Below are 22,699 nucleotides of genomic sequence, written 5' to 3' on the forward strand. Positions count from 1 at the left end.
CAATAAACTCTATTATTGTCATTTTAAAACTATGGCTGAGCGATTAACCGAATAGTAATCGAAATTGACATTCAGAACCTATAATTGATCAAATTTTTCAAGGGAAATTTTTTACTTCTGCAGCCACTTTGCAGCACACCTGATCTCTCGTCAGGTAGGACGATGAACCCATTCTTGAGCCTTATTTTGAACTACATTGGAAGCTGTGCCAGAGATCCCTTGAGACGGCATTTTTTCCATTACAATAAAATTATCATTTACAATAAAATATTTGTTTACAGAAGGTGCAAGAAATGCACAGTTTAATATAGTAACTACATAGTTGTTTTATTTAGAAAAGATACTGCTTATTTTCTACTTTTAATATGAAAAACATAGAAATAATGATGATAAATGTGAACATTTTTTTAATTAAGTTATTTATTTTTACTTTTTAAAGAAAAAAAGTGAATGATGGTTTTAGGCAATATGGGTTTTAATTGCAGTTGTTCATCAGTGATGTTCAATAAATAATCATAAATAGTAGATTAGGCCTGCGCAATTAATTGAAATCGAATTGCAATTGCAATTTGAAACGTTGCGATTAGTTAATCGCAAGAGACTGCAATATGAAATATATATTATGTATTATTTAATTTCCCGTAAATGTGTGTGTGACAGTCTTACTAGCCTATTGAGTTAGCACACTTTCGTTCTGCCCAATCAGAATTGCACAACTGAACTACGCCCACAATAAAAAAAACAGAAAACAAACAGGAAAGCGCTGACAAGTGAGATAATGGCGTCTGATTCTTTAGAAGCATTATTAGACGAATTAATATCAAAGAACAACGGAATGTCAGTAATATGACAGATTATTGATATTACAGATTAAATCGTAAATCAAAACGCGATCGCAAAATCACAATTAGATATTTTCCCCAAATCTCACAGCCCTATAGTAGATGGTGTGTGTTACCTTCAATTATTTTAAAATCAATTCATCAGCATGGACCATGCCACACTTTGAGCTAGACTTTATTGTAGGGATGAAAGGGACGGTGAAGGAACAGTAGGATGAAGGGCAAGGGAAGTAATAGGATAAACAGTGAACAGGTAGGTATGTTTATCAGGCATCCTATGATGATGCCCGGAGACTCAGAGTGGGGGTACTGTCTCTGTTATATTTTGGTAGAGTGATTGAATCCCCCGATTCAAACTAGGAGTATAGAGAGGGTTATTATGATTGTTAATGGGGAAACGAGGAAATAGAGGGAGGGAGGGAAGGTTCGAGAGAACAAGAAGAACAGTGCTAGAGGCTGGTCTGCCTTAAATAAGTTTTAGGGAGTAGGTGATTAGTTAAGAAGACAAAGTGAGACGTGGTTCTGCTGCTACTAACTACTGAACTATGAAATAAAATAAATGAATAAAATAATGATTCATTAATCGCAATCGAGTCAAAATGTTCAATTAATCGAGATTTTGATTTTAGGCTAAATTGCCCAGCCCTATTTAAGACCATTTTGTGCCCCTTATTATATAATGCCAGAATGACGATACAATATAATCACTATGCAAGTGGACTCTTCCAAACAACACACAGTATTTTATTCCTCAGAGTATTTCATTTAATTATAGACATTTTAACAGTTTAATAATTAGGCATCGGAATCAGAATGTGAAAACACATAATAATAAATGTTAACAGAAAATGCAAGGTAAAAAAGCAACAGAGGCTGCGATATCTGCTACCATATCTATTTTCAGTTTTCTGACACCCTCATGAAAAAAACTAAAGTAATTTAAAGTAAATACTGTAGTATGTCTTTTAACCATACCTACACTGACCCACCCAATAGAGATAGAGATGTTGCACAACCAGTAAAAATGTTGTTATAGTTGGTTTTTGTGTATGGGCTATATATATTGCATCACCAAAAATTTCCATGTGTTGTGCAATAAGTCAATATATTGATTATTGTGACAGACCTAATACCAATATGCTAATATAAAAAACAAAACTAATTGAGATGCAATGTCAGTTGATCGCCGCTGTATGAATATACACTGGCCTTCATTATGTAATTCATTCAGTTGGTTTTCTGAGGGCACATGGGCCCCGTGGTCACATGACCAGACCAGACATTATGAAATACAAAGGTTCGTCACGGCTGTCAGGTCAAGCGTGTAACTGCACTCTGAGCCGGAAGCTCACGCGTCCTCAGCTTTTCTCTGCTCCAATATTAGAGCACATCCCTAAAATTCAGACCACAAAGCCTGACAGCATCTCTCGATTAAAAAGAAAAATAAAGTGTGTATATATAATAGTTCCAATGTAAACAGCATCTGATGTGAGAAGACATTTTTTTCCAGCTCATGAGAAGGAGATCACCTCTCCTGCCTCTCGTGTTGCAACGTTGAAAAAAAAATAATAAATGAGGAAATAAGATAAGAATTGCCTGAAGCAACGAATGTGCTGGCATGAGAAGAAATTACACTGATCATGACTGGGACTCACTGTGGGAAATCCTTCCAACTGATTTAGCTGGGACCGATTGAAATGGAAAGCTCAGAGTCTGGCATATTTGGGGCACCCCATGGAGCTTGGACCCAGATTGATAATGTTTTCAAGATCTTTTTTTTCCCTACACGTGCAGCTTCTCTGTCAATGGATGATGTAAGGTTTTATTTTATCAGGGCTGAAGTGTGTATTATTATTATAAGTGTGTGGATTTTACAATGTGGTTTAGTTAATTAGTATTAGTTAACACATTAGCTGTCATGAACTCACAATACCAATAGACCAACAATAAGTGTAGAGCATGTTTTAATGGGGTTTTCAGGTGTAATATAGCTTTTTTTTATCCGTATGTTAGAATATGTCCTTTTTTTCTGAGCATAAAGATTAGGATGGACAGGTTAGAAGATATTTTATATATGTTAATAATAATATAATATTTAAAAACAGAATTTGTATTATTTTATATTACAATATAAACATTTATATCCTGCAAATTTAATTATCTTTCTGGAATGTATTTTGATGTGGCACCAAAATAGGTGGTCTCATTTTTACTGTAATTTAAGGTCTTAAAATAATTTCATAATAATAATTCTGAGCAGACTCCCCGTGTTTGCGTGGGTTTCCTCCTGGTTTCCCCCACAATCCAAAGACATGCAGTACAGGTGATTTGAATAAGCTAAATTGGCCGTAGTGTATGTGAGTGTGTGGATGTTTCCCAGTGATGGGTAGCGGCTAAAAGGGCATCTGCTGCATAAAAAACGTGCTGGATAAGTTGGCGGTTCATTCCTCTGTGGCGACCCCTGATTAAAGGGACTAAGCCGAAAAGAACATGAATGAATGAATGAATTCTGAGAAGATAAATTAACGTGAATATATTATAAACGTATTTTAAATAGCAGTAAATAATAGAGGGTTTTCACATCCATTAATAAGTGGCTTTTTAAATGTTTTATTGTATCACTAAAGCCGCATCAATATAATAATGTGAAATATCTGTAAAAGTATTTACAAGTGACGCAAAGTTGAATTTTTGGATGTTTTTGACATTATTCTCCAGATATTATTGTGTCATTCTCATTAAATGTTTATTATTATCAACATAGAAAGGAGTTCCGTGTGTAAGGTTTTGTGAAAACCTTCACATGCTTTTACAGGATATTTTAATGAAAGAAAGTATAATTAGGTAGTTATAATGTAATCTTTATGCTATAAAATAATACATTTAAAATATATAATAAGCTATTGACTTTTTGAAAAATACAATATTTAAGACAGCACACAGAATACAGGGTACCTTTTTAGATGCTCAAAAATTAGGATTTCCTCCACTTTATTTATCATTGACATGGAAAATTACTAAAAATAAATGGATAAATGCATTCACCGACCAAAATAACAATTCAATTAATAAGAGAGCCATTTATTTGAAAGTAATGCTTTATTACATTTTAATAATGACTTTGTCACTCATTAATCAGTTTATTCAATGTCATTACAAAATAAAAATATTTTAAAAAAAATCTCGCTGAGCCCCAAATTTTGAATTTTTTTTATTATAGTTTTGCAGACATGAAAAAACAAGGAACAGACACACAAACCCATCACGAAACAAAAATCTATACAAAATGTAAATAGAGCATGAAACAAGCAAAAATATCGACATATAAGACATACAGTTGAAGTCAGAATTATAAGCCCCCCTGTTTATTTTTTTCCACAATTTCTGTTTAACGGAGAGAAGATTTTTTCAACACATTTCTAAACATAACAGTTTTAATTATTCATCTCTAATAACTGATTTATTTTATCTTTGCCATGATGACATTAAATAATATTTTACTAGATATTTTTCAAGACACTTCTATACAGCTTAAAATGACATTTAAAGGCTTAACTAGGTTAATTAGGTTAACTAGTCAGGTTAGGGTAATTAGGCAATTTATTGTATTATGATGGTATTTTGTGTAGAGTATCGAAAAAAAAAAATATAGCTTAAAGAGGCCAAAAATATTGACCTTAAAATGTGTTTTTAAATATTAAAATCTGAAATAAAACAAATAAAAATTTCTGCAGAAGAAAAATTTTTATCAGACATACTGTGAAAATTTCCTTGCGATGTTAAACATCATTTGGGAAATTTGGGGCTAATAATTCTGACTTCAACTATACATGACCTACAAAAAGACAGTAATGGATTTAAAGAGTGAGAAAAAAACGTACAAATCTTCAGAAATTAAACACGACTATTATCCTTTTATGGTTCTTTAGAAAAAAAAGACTGGATCCCATAAGTTCTAGTAAAGTCCAGATTTCAGAGTTGAAGTTCAGTTTAGTTCAGTTCAGTGTGGTTTCAATTCATTGGTGAAGGTTCAAACACTGAAGAGCAAATCCATCGTTGTGCAGCTCCACAAGTCTGAACCAAGCAAGCCAGTGGTAACAGGGAAAAAACCTTCACCAACTACACAACAGAACATAAAAATAAAAAAAACATCAAAATCTGGAAAATTTAGACGTACATGAGCCCTAAATTTTAAATGAGTATAATATTAGTTATTTTATGACATCTAATTCATATATTATTATAAACATAAGTCTTACCATACTTTGTCCTTTGTCATTTCCATGTGCATTTCCCCAAATGGTGTATGAAAAACAACATTCTGACGTGTTCATCTCAACCAAAAGACAGCATCAGACCAATAGTGAGCAGGGGAGAGAAATCTGTTTGAAAACAGCCATTTATTTCTTATTTTTAAATCCCATTTGTCACCACAGATATTACACACTTCGGCCTTAAGCCTTGGTTTTTTTTTTTAAAAGCATCTTCCCTCGAACAGACCATTTCTAAGCGCTCGCTGACAGATCAAAGTGCTGCGTTAAACAAATTGGGGCTGTGTGAACCTGAGAAGAGTGGGGGGCGTCGGTCCGCAGACGGGCCGCTAGCTTGAGCTGTAATCTGCGGGCGCTCGTGATGAATGGTTTGGAGTGCAGCTGCGCCTCCCATACCCACGTTAACCTTGTCCCTTCTCATCAGTCACCGTGAGGAGCTACGAGGCCGACAGCCACGAGGTGCTACAGATTCTGCCCAAATAGCACAATCATCGGCCGCTTTCCCACAGACCAACAGTCTCGCGTTTGAACGAGCTGCCACCACGCATTATAGTCATGATCAGTGTAATGCTTTCTGATTACTCCTATGTCACTTTGCTTCGGAATGGGTTCGATGAGACAAGTGTACATTTGTAAATATACAGTCTGCTGCGGTATATTTACTGATTGCTTTTTTGTTTTCTTTTTGGATGTCCTGTATGTCTCTGTTACCTCTTTGCATCTCCTCCTCATTCATGTGAAGTGCAGAAGCAGCGAAGCCTTATTAGCTGGTGGAGCTTGATGTTAATTTGGTGCTATCAGCACATGCTTAATGGGACTTTAATAGGATTAATGGGAATTCTCTAATGAGTCGGGGTGCAGCGTTCACATACAAACGGCAATGGTGAACCTACTGATGCTTTTCACTCGCTTTAAATGATGACAAATGAGTGAAATCCTGTGTCTTATGTGATGTTTGAAGCTTATCTGCTGCACGTCTCCAGCAGAATTGATGTCCCTGCTTTGAGAGGCCACTATAAACCATTCTGTAACGTCGAGCGAGCTTTCAGAGATGCTATGAACTGTATTTCCACCATGAGGGTAACGAAGCGTCTCTGGATCGCGCTAGATAATTGCGTTTTTTATCTCATGGGTAGAGAGAGAGAAGGCAATGCGTCGACGTGAGAGAGGCTGCAAGAAACAGCACAACAGAACAATCGAATGACACCGAGACTGAGCAAGGTTAGATGTGATTTTAATTTTTCATACACGTTTTAGCTCATCGCCTGCAAATTGTTCCAAGTCTCACAGGGCTGCAGGGACGATCATCCATGGAAATTTAATTTGAAAACTTCTGATATTCGCATTTGAACTCGAGGGTGCGACTCCAGAGCGATTCATCACTGTCTGCAGACTGAAATAAATGAATGTAGGATTTGCGTTGGACAATTTTCATATAGAAATAGTTTATAAATTTCACAAATAATTTTGCCATTGAATTGGATTGAAATATTTGAGCAGAAAGACTACTATTTTCTAGTAAAACATGCAGAGGTCATTTTTGGTTTATTTTTCAACACAGGCTCATTCTGAAAATGTAGCCCTATATACATTTCAAGAGAGAGCAAATTATGTAGCCAGAAGTACGTTGTCTTTAAAACAAATGCTACGAGCGATATGACACTGTTCCTTTTCACGCTTACCAGCTGACAGCTTACCTCCATATGGACGGCTTTCCACCTGTTACCAGTTGGTTCAGTTAGCTTGCCATGTACGTGGGCGGACTTGACGCAGAGAAGAGTTGACCACGACGACAGCGTTCGTGTCAAGTTCCAGAAAGCGGGTAGGACAAAAACAAAAGCCAAAAAAATAAAATAAGCAAGTAAATAACGGTGAGAATCTGTAGTAAAATCTGAAAACGTGGTAAAAATCAGGCGAGGGCTTTTCTTTGTTTGGATTGCTTTTTAAAACTGAGAGTTGGGTTTAGGGATGTAGGTCGATTAGTCAGTCAGTCGGTCGACAGCGGCCTCTGGTGGATTTATGCGAGAAGAGCAGGCGCGAGATCTGAAAAAGCATACACAGCTGCTTCTAGTGGATTCGCGAAAAACAAAACTGCAAAAAAACATACTTTCTGGGACGTATTTGCCGCTCTCCAGGAATGTATATTGGGGTACATAATAAGAATGAGCCTAGGTTGTTTACTTACGTATTATAAATATGCAAGTGCAAAGGCATAAGTAGGGTATTAGGAAATGTGTTTTTTCTTTTTATTAAATTTTTGCCAGGTTCTAGTCCACATTTTTTAATTGATATATTTTTGATTTGTTCACCAAATTACATAACATTCCAACTTAAACAGTACATTTAATTTTTATGAGTCTGTCCAGTGATTCTCTCCACATTTTATGCACTGCAGAAATCTAGGGTGGTAGATTTAAAAGAGATTGGCCTCTTGACTTCTTCACAATTGTTTGGAATTAAAAGAATAAACAGAACATCCTTTCAATGTTTTTTTAAACCATTTAATTTGGTGTTTTTCTTCTCTGACTTCTATCAATATTAGCTCTACATGATTGGTAATGGAAATCCACAGGGATTAAGGGTTCTCTAACCAACCGAAGTGGGTTCCTCCAAAGAAAAAAAATTATTCCTAATGTCATTTATCTAAGAGCTTTAGATGGGATAATCAATGCTGGGTCATAGCGACTGGGAATTGAATGGTTAACGTAGCCCTTTCACAAAGGATAAGACTCTTGGGAGGTCTTGGATTATGTCGCCGTCTGTGCTATTGGTGAACATGCTGTTGGGCTGAAGAAGAAAGGCCTGACTTTGAAATCTTTAAATCATCAGTCTGCTTTTTCCTTTGTATATGTTAATTGGGATGAGTGGTTTCTGTTTAGGGTAACACACAAATGATGACCACACAAAACCCAATCGGAATTGACTGAACTATACACTATATCTGTGGTCACACATGTGCATGGTAGTGTTTAAGGAGCATCTTTATGTCTTGTGATTACCATACAGAACTGCACAAGAGATGTGGATTTGTTGTAGGTTCTGTATGGTTTTGATGAATATCACAAGAGGAGATTGACTGGAATCTAGTGCACTGTGACCTGCCGTATGGTTTCTAGATTAAACATTTAGGGAAAATGCCCCAAATTGGTTCTCTTTGGAAAAGAAACAAACAAAACAAAAAAAAAAAAAAAGAAAAAAAAACCTGGGGAGCTGTTTTGTGCTCCCAAAAGTAAGTTCCCATTCCTTTTGTATTGTACAGTCCTGCAACCCAATGCCAGGCAATAAATTTGATCCAAAAAAATATATATTTATTTTACAGTTTGTGCAAAACTCAAAGTGAAGCCAGTTTGACACGTAGTCTTTGCATTTTCCCTCTCTTTAGTGTATTGCATCTATTAGTGCATTTTGCTAACCTCTGCCTCCCGTGACCAGATATGCATTGCAACCCCCATCCTTTCTTTCATTTCAGTGCTTTGCCTCTTGTCCTGCCCGCTCTGAAGTTTTGGACGAATAAGTGCATCCCTCCTTACCTGCTCTTGCCCTTAGTATGCCCTTAGCACCCAATATCCCCTGCCACACACTTCAACGCACAAAGTGTTGGCAAGTGTAAAGTAGAATAAGTGAGCCATGCTGCTTATGTTTTTTTTTTCTGTTGTTGGATCCGCAAAGAAAAAAAAAAAAAAAGCTAACATCTTGGTGTTAGAATATCATGTTATTAATCCTGATCTTTTTTTCATTAGACCCACAAGGCTCCAAATCGGATGGTACTCACAAGAAAGGTACTTTCTTTTTATTTATCCAGGATTATACAAGCGTATTGATTCAATGCAATCTGGTATCTAGTCTGCGAAAGGGCTAAATGGTACATTGAGTCTTTGAGTGTGTTTTGTTAATGGTTGAGAGTAATATAACTACAACAATTTTTTTTATTTTGGGGGGAGAAATAGCATGCTGAGTGCATTTACATGGACTTTCTTATACAGATTATTCTTGTGAGGGAAACATGTGGGGTCATTTTTCTGGGTAAGGTCATAACTGGCTTAAACATAAACTGATCGACTTTTTTTGCAGGGTTTGTCGATCATGTAAACACCTTGAGCTACGTTCTGTCAGGTTATTGAATACGTGTGGTATGCATTAGGAAAGCATTCTTACTGCAGGTTAGGGCTTGGCGATATGGCAACAAGTAGAACATTTGAGCACTTCAAGATTTCAGTTGATTTATTTATTGGTCTTTAAATCTTTTAACTTGTCAACCTGGGATGTGTTCACACTTGTAGTTCAATTCTCTTTATTAGTTTGGTCTGGACTGAGACAGAAAATGTATTCTTAGCATTCACAATGTGCTTTTAACGGCTTAACCTATAGACCTGCCATATAGACCTGCCATAGTGACCAGCGCCTTCCGGTAGGCTGCTTAGAACTTCCGTTAAGAATTGTCATGAGCCAGAGCAGCGTTTTTAACTGGGTGTCAATACTGTTTTCAGTGGCTTACAGAGTGGTTTTGTGATGCAAAACTTTCATTTTAAAAGAAAGACTTGTGTTAAAGCTGATATACTTCTGTCAGAAGCGGTTCAAGTGCAAAAGAAAAGTTCGCTCTCCTAATTCAGTGTCTGCCATCAAATCAGATGCTGAAATATAGCATCAGTGTTCCCGATTTGTCAGCTGTTATACTGTACTCTGCGGATCTACAATACACACACACACACACACACACACACTTATAAAGAGCAAATTATATTACTGGCATGAAACTAGCAGGTATGTAAGCCATAAAATTTTCAAACATGACCAATAAAAGCATATTACTGATACTGTTCTGGCTGATTTGCATGTGGATTCTAATCAGGAGCAGTTGTGTTGCATTTAGTTTGTATTGTGTAGTGTTTATCACGGTATGTGTTTTTCTGTCATTTCAAAATGCCACTTTATTTTCACTTTGTGCCACTCTTTCAATCAATCTGTCAGTGGGACAGTACAGGCTACGTGTGTGTGTCAAACATTTTGGAGAATTACATTTGTTTGGGTTGGTTATATGTTTGAAAGAAAGAGAAAATGTTGATTTTAGCAATGACGAGGCTTCATTTAAACGGCACTAGATGCTGTCTGACAACGAGGGAAAAATGCCTCGCAGCAGTGGTTTTCCATCCCATTAAATCACATTTTTTAAAATAATCAGTCCAGGAGGTGGTGCTGATCGACAGCAGGTTTAATTCAAAGACGTTAATAACAAGTAAAATAGATTAAAACTATAGTTTCAAAGCTGTCCGAATGTGACTCTTTATACGCATCAGCTGTGGACCGGAAGTAGCATACTCCTTGTGCATACACGCAAAGCATAATGGGTAATTTTATGTTCTAAGAAAAACGTCTTTAGATACCAAAGAAGACTTTTATGATCAATTTTGCTGCAGAACCTTCTGAACTTTCAAAACAATGCTGTGCGCTGAGATAAACACTTTTGTTGTATGTGTGTATTGTTATTTTATCTGTTGAGAACTCAAAGCCTAAAATGTGTAAAGCTTTCACAGCAGCAGGAATTCCTCTGTTGCATGCATAAAGATCTGCTGCAAGCAACTTGTTTCTGACTCCTGTATTGAATTGTAATGGGCAGCGTTGCGACTGACGAGGAAAACCAGGTATGCTTGAGCAGTCTGCTCTGTTTATAGTCATGTTTTGGCATGGTGCTCTATTTTTTGGTGCATTTAGATGTCTTCTGTTTACGTTGTGTTTTAGCGCAAACGCTTATGACTGATTGATATTGATTACTGATTATTTAAATAATCTAATTAATTTTATAACAAAAAAATTCATTCTGGGGCAGCACGGTGGCTCAGTGGTTAGTACTGTCACCTCACAGCATGAAGGTCGCTGGTTCCAGCCCAAGCTGGGCCAGTTGGCGTTTCAGTGTGGAGTTTGCATGTTTTCCCCATGTTGGTGTGGGTTTTCTCTGTTTGCTCCAGTTTGGAGTCCAAAGACATGCGCTATAGGTGAATTAAATAAACTAAATTGGCCATAGTGTATGTGTGTGAATGTGTATGGATATAAATAGTCTATGGATATTTCCCAGTACTGGGTTGCAGCTGGAAGGGCATCCGCTGTGTAAAACATATGCTGGACATATGATTCATTTATTCTGATAAATAAAGGGACTAAGCTGAAGGAAAATAAATGAATGAAAATCTACATTCTACTTAAAGGGGTAGTTCACTCAAAACCGAGAAATTGTCATCATTTACACCCTTTACTTTTTTCTTCTGTTAAGCACAAAGGACGATATTATGAAGAAAGCTGAAAACCTGTAACCATTGACTTCCATAGTATTTGTTTTGACTACCATGGAAGTCAATGGTTACAGATTTTCAGCTATATTCAAAATATCTTCTGTGTGTTCAACAGACGAAAGAAACTCAAATGGTTTGGAGCCACTTGAGGCTGAGTAAATAGTACATTTTCAATTTTGGATGAACTATTTCTTTAAGATCATTTTAACATGAAACTTTGAAATTCAGTAGTGTGCCATGAAAAAGTACAAATGTAAACAAGCCCTTGACAAAATATAAAACTAAAAGAGTAAAAGCAAAAAAAACTGAAATAATGGGGTATATGCACACATTTAATTTCAGTCAGCCAGCCCCCAGGGATTCCGGTTAATTGTCATCCCATACCAAATCGCTGCGTTTAAGATCTGATTTCTTTAAAAACCAGTGATCTTCACTGCCTAGCTGAGATACGATATAAAGTGGGTCTCAGACCAAACAATAAGCACTGCATTAAATTATATATTTCCATGCCATGTCTTTAAAATATGGAAATTAATTTTACCCCAGTATTTTTAATGGAATTTCTGCTCTGATCTGCGGCTAATGACGGCTCCTGCGTTTTAACGGTCTTTCGTCTCTTTTTATACTTTAACATCCAAATGGATGCTTAAGTCTATTTAACTGATTACATTTGAATGACATTATAACATTGATGCTGTAAAAGGAACCTTATGAAGTTGAATATAGTCACCTAAAGCTCTCACCGGAAGTTCATCATTGGCTGGAAAAACACTAGCTGTGCATATAGCCCATTAAACTTTAAAAAAAAAATACCAAAAGAGCAAGCATGTATTTCTGACTGTATGTCAACATTATCAATGAATTGCAGCAACCCTATTGAGTTTACATGAATTTGGTAGAATTTTTTTTTCTTTAGTAATCTTAATCTTGGTGCATGTTTGGTGAGGCACCAGGTTTGGTAGTTGGCAGTGTTCACATTTATTGAACCACTCTAACTGTTTTTTTTTTATTTTATTTTTTTTTATCAAACCAGAACTGACAAGTGTGAACATGCCTTTAAAAATTTCTTTATTATCCATCTGGTTACAAAAAAGGCTGTTCAAAGTGCAGAACACATGAAGTAGTCAACATTATATGAACAAAAAAAATATTAATTAATAAGGTAATAATAAATATATCCGCACGAAAGACACAAAACATGACGGCAAATGCTGCACACTATGTCATATTTGTTTAGGATAAAATATCAAATAAGAAAACTACCTAACCATTCTTAGCCAAAATATAAACATTCAGTTTTAGAGACAAGACTATTTAATTCCAAATTCACTGTCCCATTTGCTGTGACAAATGATAAGCAATAGCTTGAACTCATTCATTTTCAGTGGAGAGTAGTTTTGTAAAGTTCTGATCCTATATGCTGAAATTTCAGATCCCCTTTGAGCTTCAGATTCATTGAATTATTTGCAGCTAGACTGTACCTGACCTGATGCGATGCGTTTTAATCAAATTGAGGTTAGATTTGCCAGTATTTTTCACACTAAAATTTAATTATATAAATACACCCTCTGTAAAATTGTAGTTATGAATAATTCTGGCTGAAATTTATGTTTAAAAATTGAATCACTGTTGACACAAGAGTAATATGTTTTTCTTTCAGACAAATTGGGGCAATTTGCTTTGTGTAGATACTCAAAAATTCATTATATTTATTCAAATATAATATCACAACCATTTAGAATTGTTCCATCTTGAAGGCAGTATTATAGAATAATATGGGAATGTCAGAATGGTGACTTGAAAGTATAACAGCAGGGGACTATTATTAGATTAAAAAAAAAAACCTGAACATTTACTCATATTAAATGGTTTTAACCTTTTAAGATTTAAATTCTGTTGAATACAAAACAAGTAATACTGAAAAATGTTCTGACATCATCAATGAAATGCCATTGACATCTTTAGTAGAAACAAAAATGTCAGTCAATGACTCAGTCAGTGACATTCTTCAGTATATCTTCCTTTGTGTTCGACAGAGGAGAGAAACTCAAACAGATTTGGAATAAGTAAAGGGTGTTATTTTTGGGTGAACTACCCTTTAACAGTAAATGTTCAGGCAAACATGAAATGTCAGACATACAGTACTTGTTTTTTCTAGAGCTTTGCTGCTTTTTCATTGCATTTTTTATATATAAAGATTCTCAATAGAACTGTTTGAACATCGTGTTTAAACAGCGTGTTCTGCAGCATCTGATGCCCTAACCAACATAAATAAAACATTAAACTCTAAAAGTGAAAAGTCCATAACCTCATAACCTTTCACCTCAATTTCAAATTTAAATGGTGCATTTGAGACCCCATTTTAAACAGTTTCTATGTGAATAACTGCTAAAAACTAGAGACATAAAATTATAACATCATAACGTTAGTGATTAGTCAGGTACACTGCCATGCAGTCAAAACAGTTATTTCTTTTAAAAGTTATCATTGGCATATTGTTATGGCTAGTTATGCTTATAATTTAGTTAAAAGCTGTGATTCTTCAATTAAAAAAACAATAATAAAAATGTGGCAAGACATTACATTTAAATTAATAGATAAGATTAGACACGCACCGCAGCCCTACTGCAGATTTAAAGGGTATGTTCACCCAAAATTAAACATTAATCCCCATTTACTCAGCCTTTAGTGGTTCCAAATCTTTATGAGTTTCTTTCTTCCATTGAACATAAAATATCTAAAAATATATTAACAGTAAGAAAAAAAAAAATCGTATCGATGTCAGTCAGTTTCTAACATTTTTCAAAATATTTATGTCTGTGTTCAACTGAGGAAAGAGATTCAAACAGGTTTGGAACAAGTGAAGGATGAGTATATGATGTCAGAATTTTACATTTCTTGAATTATTCTTTTAAATTTATTTATACAGTGAGAGAAGCATTAGCAGAAAATATATCACACACCATGAATCAAAAACCTATTTAAAAATGTTCTCATCTTGTTCAGTAAAAGTAAATATGGCAAAATAGTGCACTTGTGACAATATGAAAACAGAATATGACAACATTTATGTATTCCACTGGAATATTCTCTTTTTATACTTTGTTTATAAACACAACTCAAATACAGAACACAGATGATTGTTTTTACATTACTATAGGGAAATAATAATTTTTAGTTAGTACAGTTTACCTGTTATCTCGGGTTACTCATTTGCATATAACAACAGCTTGTTTAGATTAGTTTTGGTTAGGCCTGTCATAATAATCAATATATATCAACTTATCGCATAACACATGGCCAAGACCTCAATCATGTTTGATGATGCAATATACACTCACTGGCCACTTTATTGTGTACACCTGTTCAACTGCTCATTAATGCAAATTTCTAATCAGCCAATCACATGGCAGCAACTCAATGCATTTAGGCATGTAGGCATGGTCAAGATCTGCTGCAGTTCAAATCGAGCATTAGAATGGGGAAGAAAGGTGATTTTAGTGACTTTGAATGTGGCATGGTTGTTGGTGCCAGACGGGCTGGTATTTCAGAAACTGCTGATCTACTGGGATTTTCACGCACAACCATCTCTAGGATTTACAGAGAATGGTCTGGAAAAAAGGAAATATTCAGTGAGTGGCAGTTCTGTCTGTGCAAATGCCTTGTTGATGCCAGAGGTCAGAGGAGAATGGCTAGACTGGTTCAAGCTGTTAGAAAGGAAACAGTCACTCAAATAACCACTCGTTACAACCGAGGTATGTAGAAGAGCCTCTCTGAACGCACAACACATCTAACCTTGAGGCAGATGGGCTACAGCAGCAGAAGACTGCACCGGGTGCCACTCCTGTCAGCTAAGAATAAGAGACTAAGGCTACAATTTGCACAGGCTCACCAAAAATGGGCAATAGAAGATTGGAAAAACGTTGCCTGGTCTGATGAGTCTCGATTTTTGCTGCAGTATTCGAACGGTAGGGTCATTATTTGGCATCAACAACATGAAAGCATGGATCCATCCTGCCTTGTATCAACGGTTCAGGCTGGTGGTGGTGGTGTAAGGGTGAGGGGATATTTTCTTGGCATACTTTGGGCCTATTAGTACCAATTGAGCATCGTGTCCACGCCACAGCCTACCTGAGTATTGTTGCTGACCATGTCCATCCCTTTATGACCACAGTGACATATCTTCTAATGGGTAGTTCCAGCAGAATAACGTATCATGTCATGAAGCGCGAATCATCTTAGACTGGTTTCTTGAACATGACAATGAGTTCACTGTACTCAAATGGCCTCCACAGACACCAGAACTCAATCCAATCACCTTTGGGATTTGGAGGAACTGGAGATTCGCATCATGGATGTAAGCAACTGCGTGATGATATCATGTTAATATGGACCAAAATCTCTGAGGAATATTTTCAGTACCTTCTTGAATCTTTGCCACAAAGGATTAAGGCATTTCTGAAGGCAAAAGTGGGATAAAACATTGTTTTCTTTGGAATAGTGCAATTTCATTGCGATGATATTATATTGACATTTTGGCATTATATAATAAGTGTCATAAAATGTTCTTAAAATGACAATAATACAGTTTATGGCAATATATTTTGGTGGAATATATCGAACACAAACAGTAGATATCATGACAGGACTAGTTTTGGTATTGTTTTGCTTGTAAACGTGCTCACAGATGCCACCAAATGACACATTCACATGGTCATATGGTATTAGTTTATCTGTGATGCTATAATTGTATATCATCGCTTGACCTTTATTTGCTGGTTGGAGGATCAGAGTAATTGGGCCTCAGGCAGGATGTTTGCAAAATAGCGTATGTTTATTTATTAATTACAGTAACTTCCTTTTTTTTTCTCTCTGGCTGTGAAAAAAATGACAAGTTATTTAATCCTGTGTCGCCTCCAGTTGTTGGTTTAGCGCTGAACTCTGTGACGGCCACTATTTAGCACCAATGTATTCTTAAGAAGAGCTTTATATAGCCGGGCACGGTTTTTATCTGTGCACCATTGATTTTTCCTCTGATCTTGGCTTAAATAATAATTAAATTGGGAGAACAAATGAATTTCTCCACCTGACTGAACTGAAAGAGAGAATAAAAAAACCCGATTGACACACTTGTCTAATTTGAACAAATTCTGTTGCTTCAGATAACAAGCCATGGGTTCAGATATTGCATTTAAATAATATCATATTTGATTTTGATGCATGTAATATTGTTTTTGTGAGCACTGAGGCAGTAGAGATGCAATTGTAGTCCTGTGGGCCACTTGGTTGCTGGTAGATTCTTATTAGAGGCCTGTTATTTAGCTTTATTAAAGGCATTATATACGCCGCTCACTCTCTTTATGTAGACTAATGTGAAGCTTTCTGGATGTTTGTCACGGCTCCAGTGTTCTCAAATGAATGATCATAGGAGGAGTATCCACAAATCACATTAGTCTATTATTCTGCATTTATCACACAATATTTAATCATCATTTATCCCAGCGGAGATTACTTCTAGCTATTGGTGCCCTGTAAAAAATGTATGTGCTATGTTCAATGTGTGTTGTGTGCATAAATTAGCAGTGTGTTAAGAACCGTGCTACTAATGTTAGTCATTAGTCTTGTTCTTTTTGAGTTTTCACGCCTTGGCACCTTAAACGTAATTAGTGATGAGCGGGTAAAGGTTTCTGCCTGAAGAAGAGGGTTTTAGATGTAGTTGAATAGGATTTTTAATTGGTTGGGGAGGCTATGCTTTTGACTGGATAGCTAGACTGAGGGATATACAGTTTTTTTTTTTTTCATTTATACATGCATTAAACTGTTATCCATAAAGATGTATTAATTCAAAATACTTAGATTCAATAAACATAAATACCAACGTTTTCGCTAAATTACTCTTATTATTTTTACTTATACTTATTATTATTTATTTTTTTGTAGGGCTGCTCGATTATGGGAAAAATCATAATCATGATTATTTTGGTCATAATTGTAATCACGATTATTCAAAACGATTATCAGTTGAAGTCAAAATTATTCGCCCTCCTGTGAATTTTTTTTATATAAATATTACCCAAATTATGTTCAACAGAGCAATTTTTCACAGTATTACCTATAATATTTTTTCTTCTGGAGAAAGGCTTATTTGTTTTATTTTAGCTAGAATAAAAGCAGTTTTAAATATTTTGAAAACTTATTTTAATAGCTCAATATTATTAGCCCCCTTAAGCAATATATATTTTTGATTGTCTGCAGAAGAAACTACTGTTATACAATGACTTGCCTATAGAATTTGTATTCTAATGTATGTATTTCCCTTTCCTTATTTACAGGGAGGAAGATAACTGTATATATACAGTTGAAATCAGAATTATTAGCCCTCCTGAATTATTAGCGACCCTTTCCCCCAATTTCTGTTTAATGGAAAGAAAATTTTATACTAGCTGAATGCTATCTTGAAAAATATCTAGTAAAATATTATTTACTGTCATCATAGCAATGATAAAAGAAATCAGGTATTACAAATGAGTTATTAAATCTATTGTGTTAGAAAATGGGTTGAAAATAATTCAAAAATTCAACAAGAAGCCACAACTGAACACTTGTTTCAGATCAGTTTAGATAGACCTTCATTAGAGCAATTAGCTAAACGTCATGCAGCTGAAATTATACATAATTATTAAATAGTATTTAAAGAGACAGCTTTAGTTACAGTAAAATAAAACCTGTTGTACTTATTGTATTCAAATAAATGAAACTACTTTGTTAGTAAAAACACTATATTTTATACATTTTCATTGCATTCTAAAATTCTTTAATGTGCTCCTAAATTTTTCAACTTAGTAGCACATGTGCTACTTCTGAAAAAAGTAACCGTCAAGCCCTGAGTTATGAAGTCACAAGAAAATATGACTTGAGTAACATTTAGCTTATTTTTTAGTTTAGTTTGTTTTTTTCAATTATAGGAAGGGCTTAGGTGTGAGAGGTATTTTAATGCATGCTATTTTAGCTCACAATTTGAGGTATTAACCTACAGTCACACTTTTTTGGAAAATAAAGAAAAAATCTACAGGATATAACATTTAAAATAAGGTCCATTAATTATGAAAATAGCAGATATTAACTAACTATGAGCAATTAATCTGCTGCAAAAAGTAACATAATCTACGATGACTAATACCTAATACTAAATACTACATTACCTAATGTTTCATACATTTTGGAAATCAGTAATTAAAGATTAATTACTTAATTTGTGTGTGACTATCTCTTTTGTATCTCACAAATACGTAGCATTCTTACAATTACAGATTATAGAAGTGCTTGTTAATGGAAAAGTAAGACATTTAGAAAGCAACTGATTTTTTATTTTAGCATTAAAACATTTGTAGCCAAAATATATATTTTTTGCAGCAGGAAAGAGGAAATAAAACGGCTGATGATTCAATAAAATTCAATATAGATTCAATAAAATGAACTAAACAAGCTGATTAAAACGCATTTGTTTTTGTGTTCTGTGCGGATAGTTTCTTTACTGAAAAAAGCGAGTTAAATTGTTGCCTTAATAGTGATATGTTGACTTTATTATTAGCTGTTAAGTTGACTTAACTTATTATTATTATTTTTTTTTGAATTAGGCACAGTTCATTTAAGACAGTGTGCAGTATGTAAGTTTGACACCCAGTGGTTGAACTAGGTATTGCACCACTGGTTCAAAACACACGCATGAGCAGGTTGCCAGATTGATGACACCAACAAAGGCTGATTTAGGTCGAGTTCTAAATAAAAGCAACAGCATGCGATAGGAATATTTTCTATATATAAGGGAGTTTTTACACCTCAAATTGATATATTAGAAACTGCTTCTATTTCTTGCAGAACAACAGAAAACTGACAATGATCACCTCAGGTACACCTCATGTGCTTTATTCAGTGTTAAATGCTAATAATGTGGGTTGAATGCCATTTCTCATGACATTTATTGCCATACTATTGAAAGCAGCTGCAGATAGTTCACCTCAGATCTCGAAAATAAAATTAGCCGTTTCAAATTGAACTTTAGAACTGTGACAAGCCAACACATATCAGTGATTCAGCATCTACATTTAATAACGTTAAAGAGGTTTAATTTGTATTAATTGGGTTATAAAGCTTACCATTTTGTTGGAGTGCAGTAAGTGCACATATATTTGTCCTTATAAATGCTGTGTTTAAATTTCTGTTGTATTCCGTCTGGTGCAAGCATCTTATCACTGCAAATCTCGTCATGTACAGTAACATGTTATTAGGACACGTAGTTACAATGTAATATTCTTTTATGTTTGTAATATTTATATTATTTGCTAATTAATAACTACCTCATGCCAAACTTTAAATCTGCGTGTCATTCCGGAGTCTGCTACTGTCCACCGGAGGTCACATTTCGGTCATGTGCGCATGCTTTGAGAGCCTTCATGGCTGAATGAATCACACCAAGGCAACCCGGGGTGCTTAACTATAATTGGCTAAACTAGCATTGGGTGGGTTAATTGACCAAAGCAAAGACCGACGTTCCAGGACATAACACACATTTTCAAAGCAGAATAACTGACTTCAGCATTGTTTTTCAGATAAACAAAAATGTTCACTTATTTCTTAAATATCTGCAAACCTATTATGGTATTTTCATGCTTTAGTAGAGTCAAAAACGTACATGCAGCATCTTTAATCACTTATTTTAACCTTTTAACACTTTTTTTCACCTAATCGCTCTCTACAGTCCTTAACATTTCTTTATATGGAAATATTTTCATTGTTATTTCAATTTGGTATTAGTGGTTTAAAAAAACATGACACTACTTTCAAGTTAATGAGTAAAACTACTTTTGATCGATTCTTCCAAAATTTGACACTCTTCTTAATACAGCTAATTCCATTTTTATAATGGAATTCTATAATTCTGTCCTCATTTTATGCATCACTGAAATCATAGAGCTCTAGATAAATACAGTTTCTCATAACTATATATAAATACATACTTTTAATAGGAAATGATTATTTTGAAAATTGCTGAATTATTTTTACTCGAAGTTATTGTTATCTGTTATTTACCCAACACTGTTAGCACTGTATATCTGAAACATCTTAATAACTCTAATAGCATTTCATTGCAATGAACAATGAAATCTGGACTGGAGAGTCAAGAGCTTCAATCCCGTCACAACCATCAGCGTAGTAAAGATTCATCATATCAGTCTAATTTCCTCCTTATCTCTAATCTCATAATTTCATACGCCAGGCTGCAGCGTATAATGAAACAATTGACCGACTCTCTGGTATCATTAAAACCATCAGTTAGCCTCAGCGTGAATCAATTTTGCTGCAATATTGACCATTTTATCTCAGAACTCGCTCGGCCGAAGCTACCCAGGTAATCCAGTGTAATCAAACTGTTGTCGACTCATTCTCTATTCGGGACTCAGTGCCACAGCCCTCCTATTGATTTATGTGTCTCTCTAGCCTCCCTCCTCCAAGGCTGTCATGTTTCCCCTATCAGTGATTCTAGCCTCAGGGGCAGGAAGAGATCCTGGTAATTTAGCAGTGTGTCATTACTTATAGGCTTGTGACAATGCTAACTCAGACAGTCTCTCTGAAAGCGGCTGTCACTGCGCGGGCATCTCTACCCGTCTGAGCTGTCGCTGTCCGACTCTTATGAATTTTAATACAATCCCCTTAATGGTTAGGGTCGCCTCCAGCTGAACCCAACCTGGAATGATGGATGGCTGTGACTGCTGCTCAATCTGGATTTGGTTTTGTTGGAGTGGGTTGTTTTAAGTAGAAAAACACGTGGAATGTGTAATGGTGTTTCAGGCAGGGATGCGTGTAGATGCTCTTTGTGTTTAGTAACCTGGTTGTGTATTTTTTGCAGGGGTTTCAATGTAATTTTTATTTTTTTCCAACACATTCAGCACCTGTTTTTTGTCTTTATATTCTAAATAGTATTTTATTAATTTTCTATTGTTCTTGACTGGATTCTATTTTTGATGTATTATAGCGTACACTACCTGACAAAAGTCTTGTTGCCTATCCAAGTTTTAGGAACAACTATGATCATGCCTTGATTTTTTTTTCATATTATTAAACTACTATTATATATTAATAAAATCATCTGTAATTGCAAAGAAAGCGTTCTTGCAGGACTCCCAGAGTTCATCAAGATTCTTTGGATTCATCTTCAATGCCAATCTTACCCCAGACATGCTCAATAATGTTCATGTCTAGTGACTAGGCTGGCCAATCCTGGAGCACCTTGACTTTTTTTGCTTTCAGGAACTTTGATGTGGAGGCTGAAGTATGAGGAGCGCTATCTTGCTGAAGAATTTACCCTCTCCTGCGGTTTGTAATGTAATTTAATAATTTCTGTGAGAATCTTGCGTCCATGCGGGTTCCAATAGGTCTTCTGCAGTATTTGTGATGATTGGGATGCAGTTCAACATGTGATTCATCTGAAAAATCTACCTTCTGCCACTTTTCCAAATGACCAACTAGAAGTCAAGTCATTATTTGTTGCTCTTACAACTGGGATAAGACTTTTGTGAGGTAGTGTAGTTGTGTAATGTTTTTGTAGCATTATAGTAGTGTTCTGAAATGTTTTACTATTCTATAATGTTCTTTATATGTTATATAATGATCTATAAACTATAGTAATGACTGTGTATTATATACATTAACACTTTAATGGGCTATATGCACTCAGACTTTAAATTTTCAGCCAGGCAGTCCAAGGGCTTCCAGTGAACTGTCTTTCCGTTACAAAACTGTCACGTTTAATCTTCACTGACTGTTAGACATACGATATGAAGTGGGTCTCAGATCGGACATGAAACACTGCATTAAATTCCATTTTCCCCCACCATGTCTTTTAAATATAAGTTTATTTTACTATATGAGTTAATTTCTGCGCTAGCCTGTTGCTACTGATGGCGCTAGTGGTTACAACAGTCTTTCATCTTGTTTTACGCTTGAACAACTAAATGAATGCTTAAGTCTATTTAACTGAATGTATCGTAATTACATACCAACATCGATGCTGTAAAAACAACCTTGTGAAATTGACAATAGTCACATTAAGCTTTCACCGGAAGTTTATCGTTAGCTTTAAAACTCTAGCTGTGCATAGAGCCCATTTAAAAAAAAAAAAAAAAACAGCTAAAAAATAGCAGCAGCAATCCCCAATTCAACTCTGTGTTTATTTTTACTCTATACCCAGCAAACAATTTTGTGTTTAATAGACTAAACGTAGACAGCTTGGCTAAAGCAAGGC

The 22,699-nt window shown here is 35.2% G+C and overlaps 1 protein-coding gene across 2 annotated transcripts in view; it reads left to right on the forward strand.

The window, feature by feature from the left end:
• glra1 (glycine receptor, alpha 1) overlaps positions 1-22,699 on the forward strand; it is a 103,011-nt gene that overhangs the window by 16,724 nt on the left and 63,588 nt on the right. Inside the window, exon 4 of one of the 2 annotated variants that reach the window (XM_056472083.1) lies at positions 8,854-8,892. The exons of the other annotated variant lie outside the window; for it this stretch is intronic. Within the exon in view, the coding sequence (XP_056328058.1) occupies positions 8,854-8,892 (39 nt within the window). The remainder of the gene's footprint in view (positions 1-8,853; positions 8,893-22,699) is intronic. 2 annotated transcript variants of the gene reach the window in all.

The sequence above is a fragment of the Danio aesculapii genome, chromosome 14 (genome assembly GCF_903798145.1).
Source record: "Danio aesculapii chromosome 14, fDanAes4.1, whole genome shotgun sequence".
Lineage (NCBI taxonomy): Eukaryota > Metazoa > Chordata > Actinopteri > Cypriniformes > Danionidae > Danio > Danio aesculapii.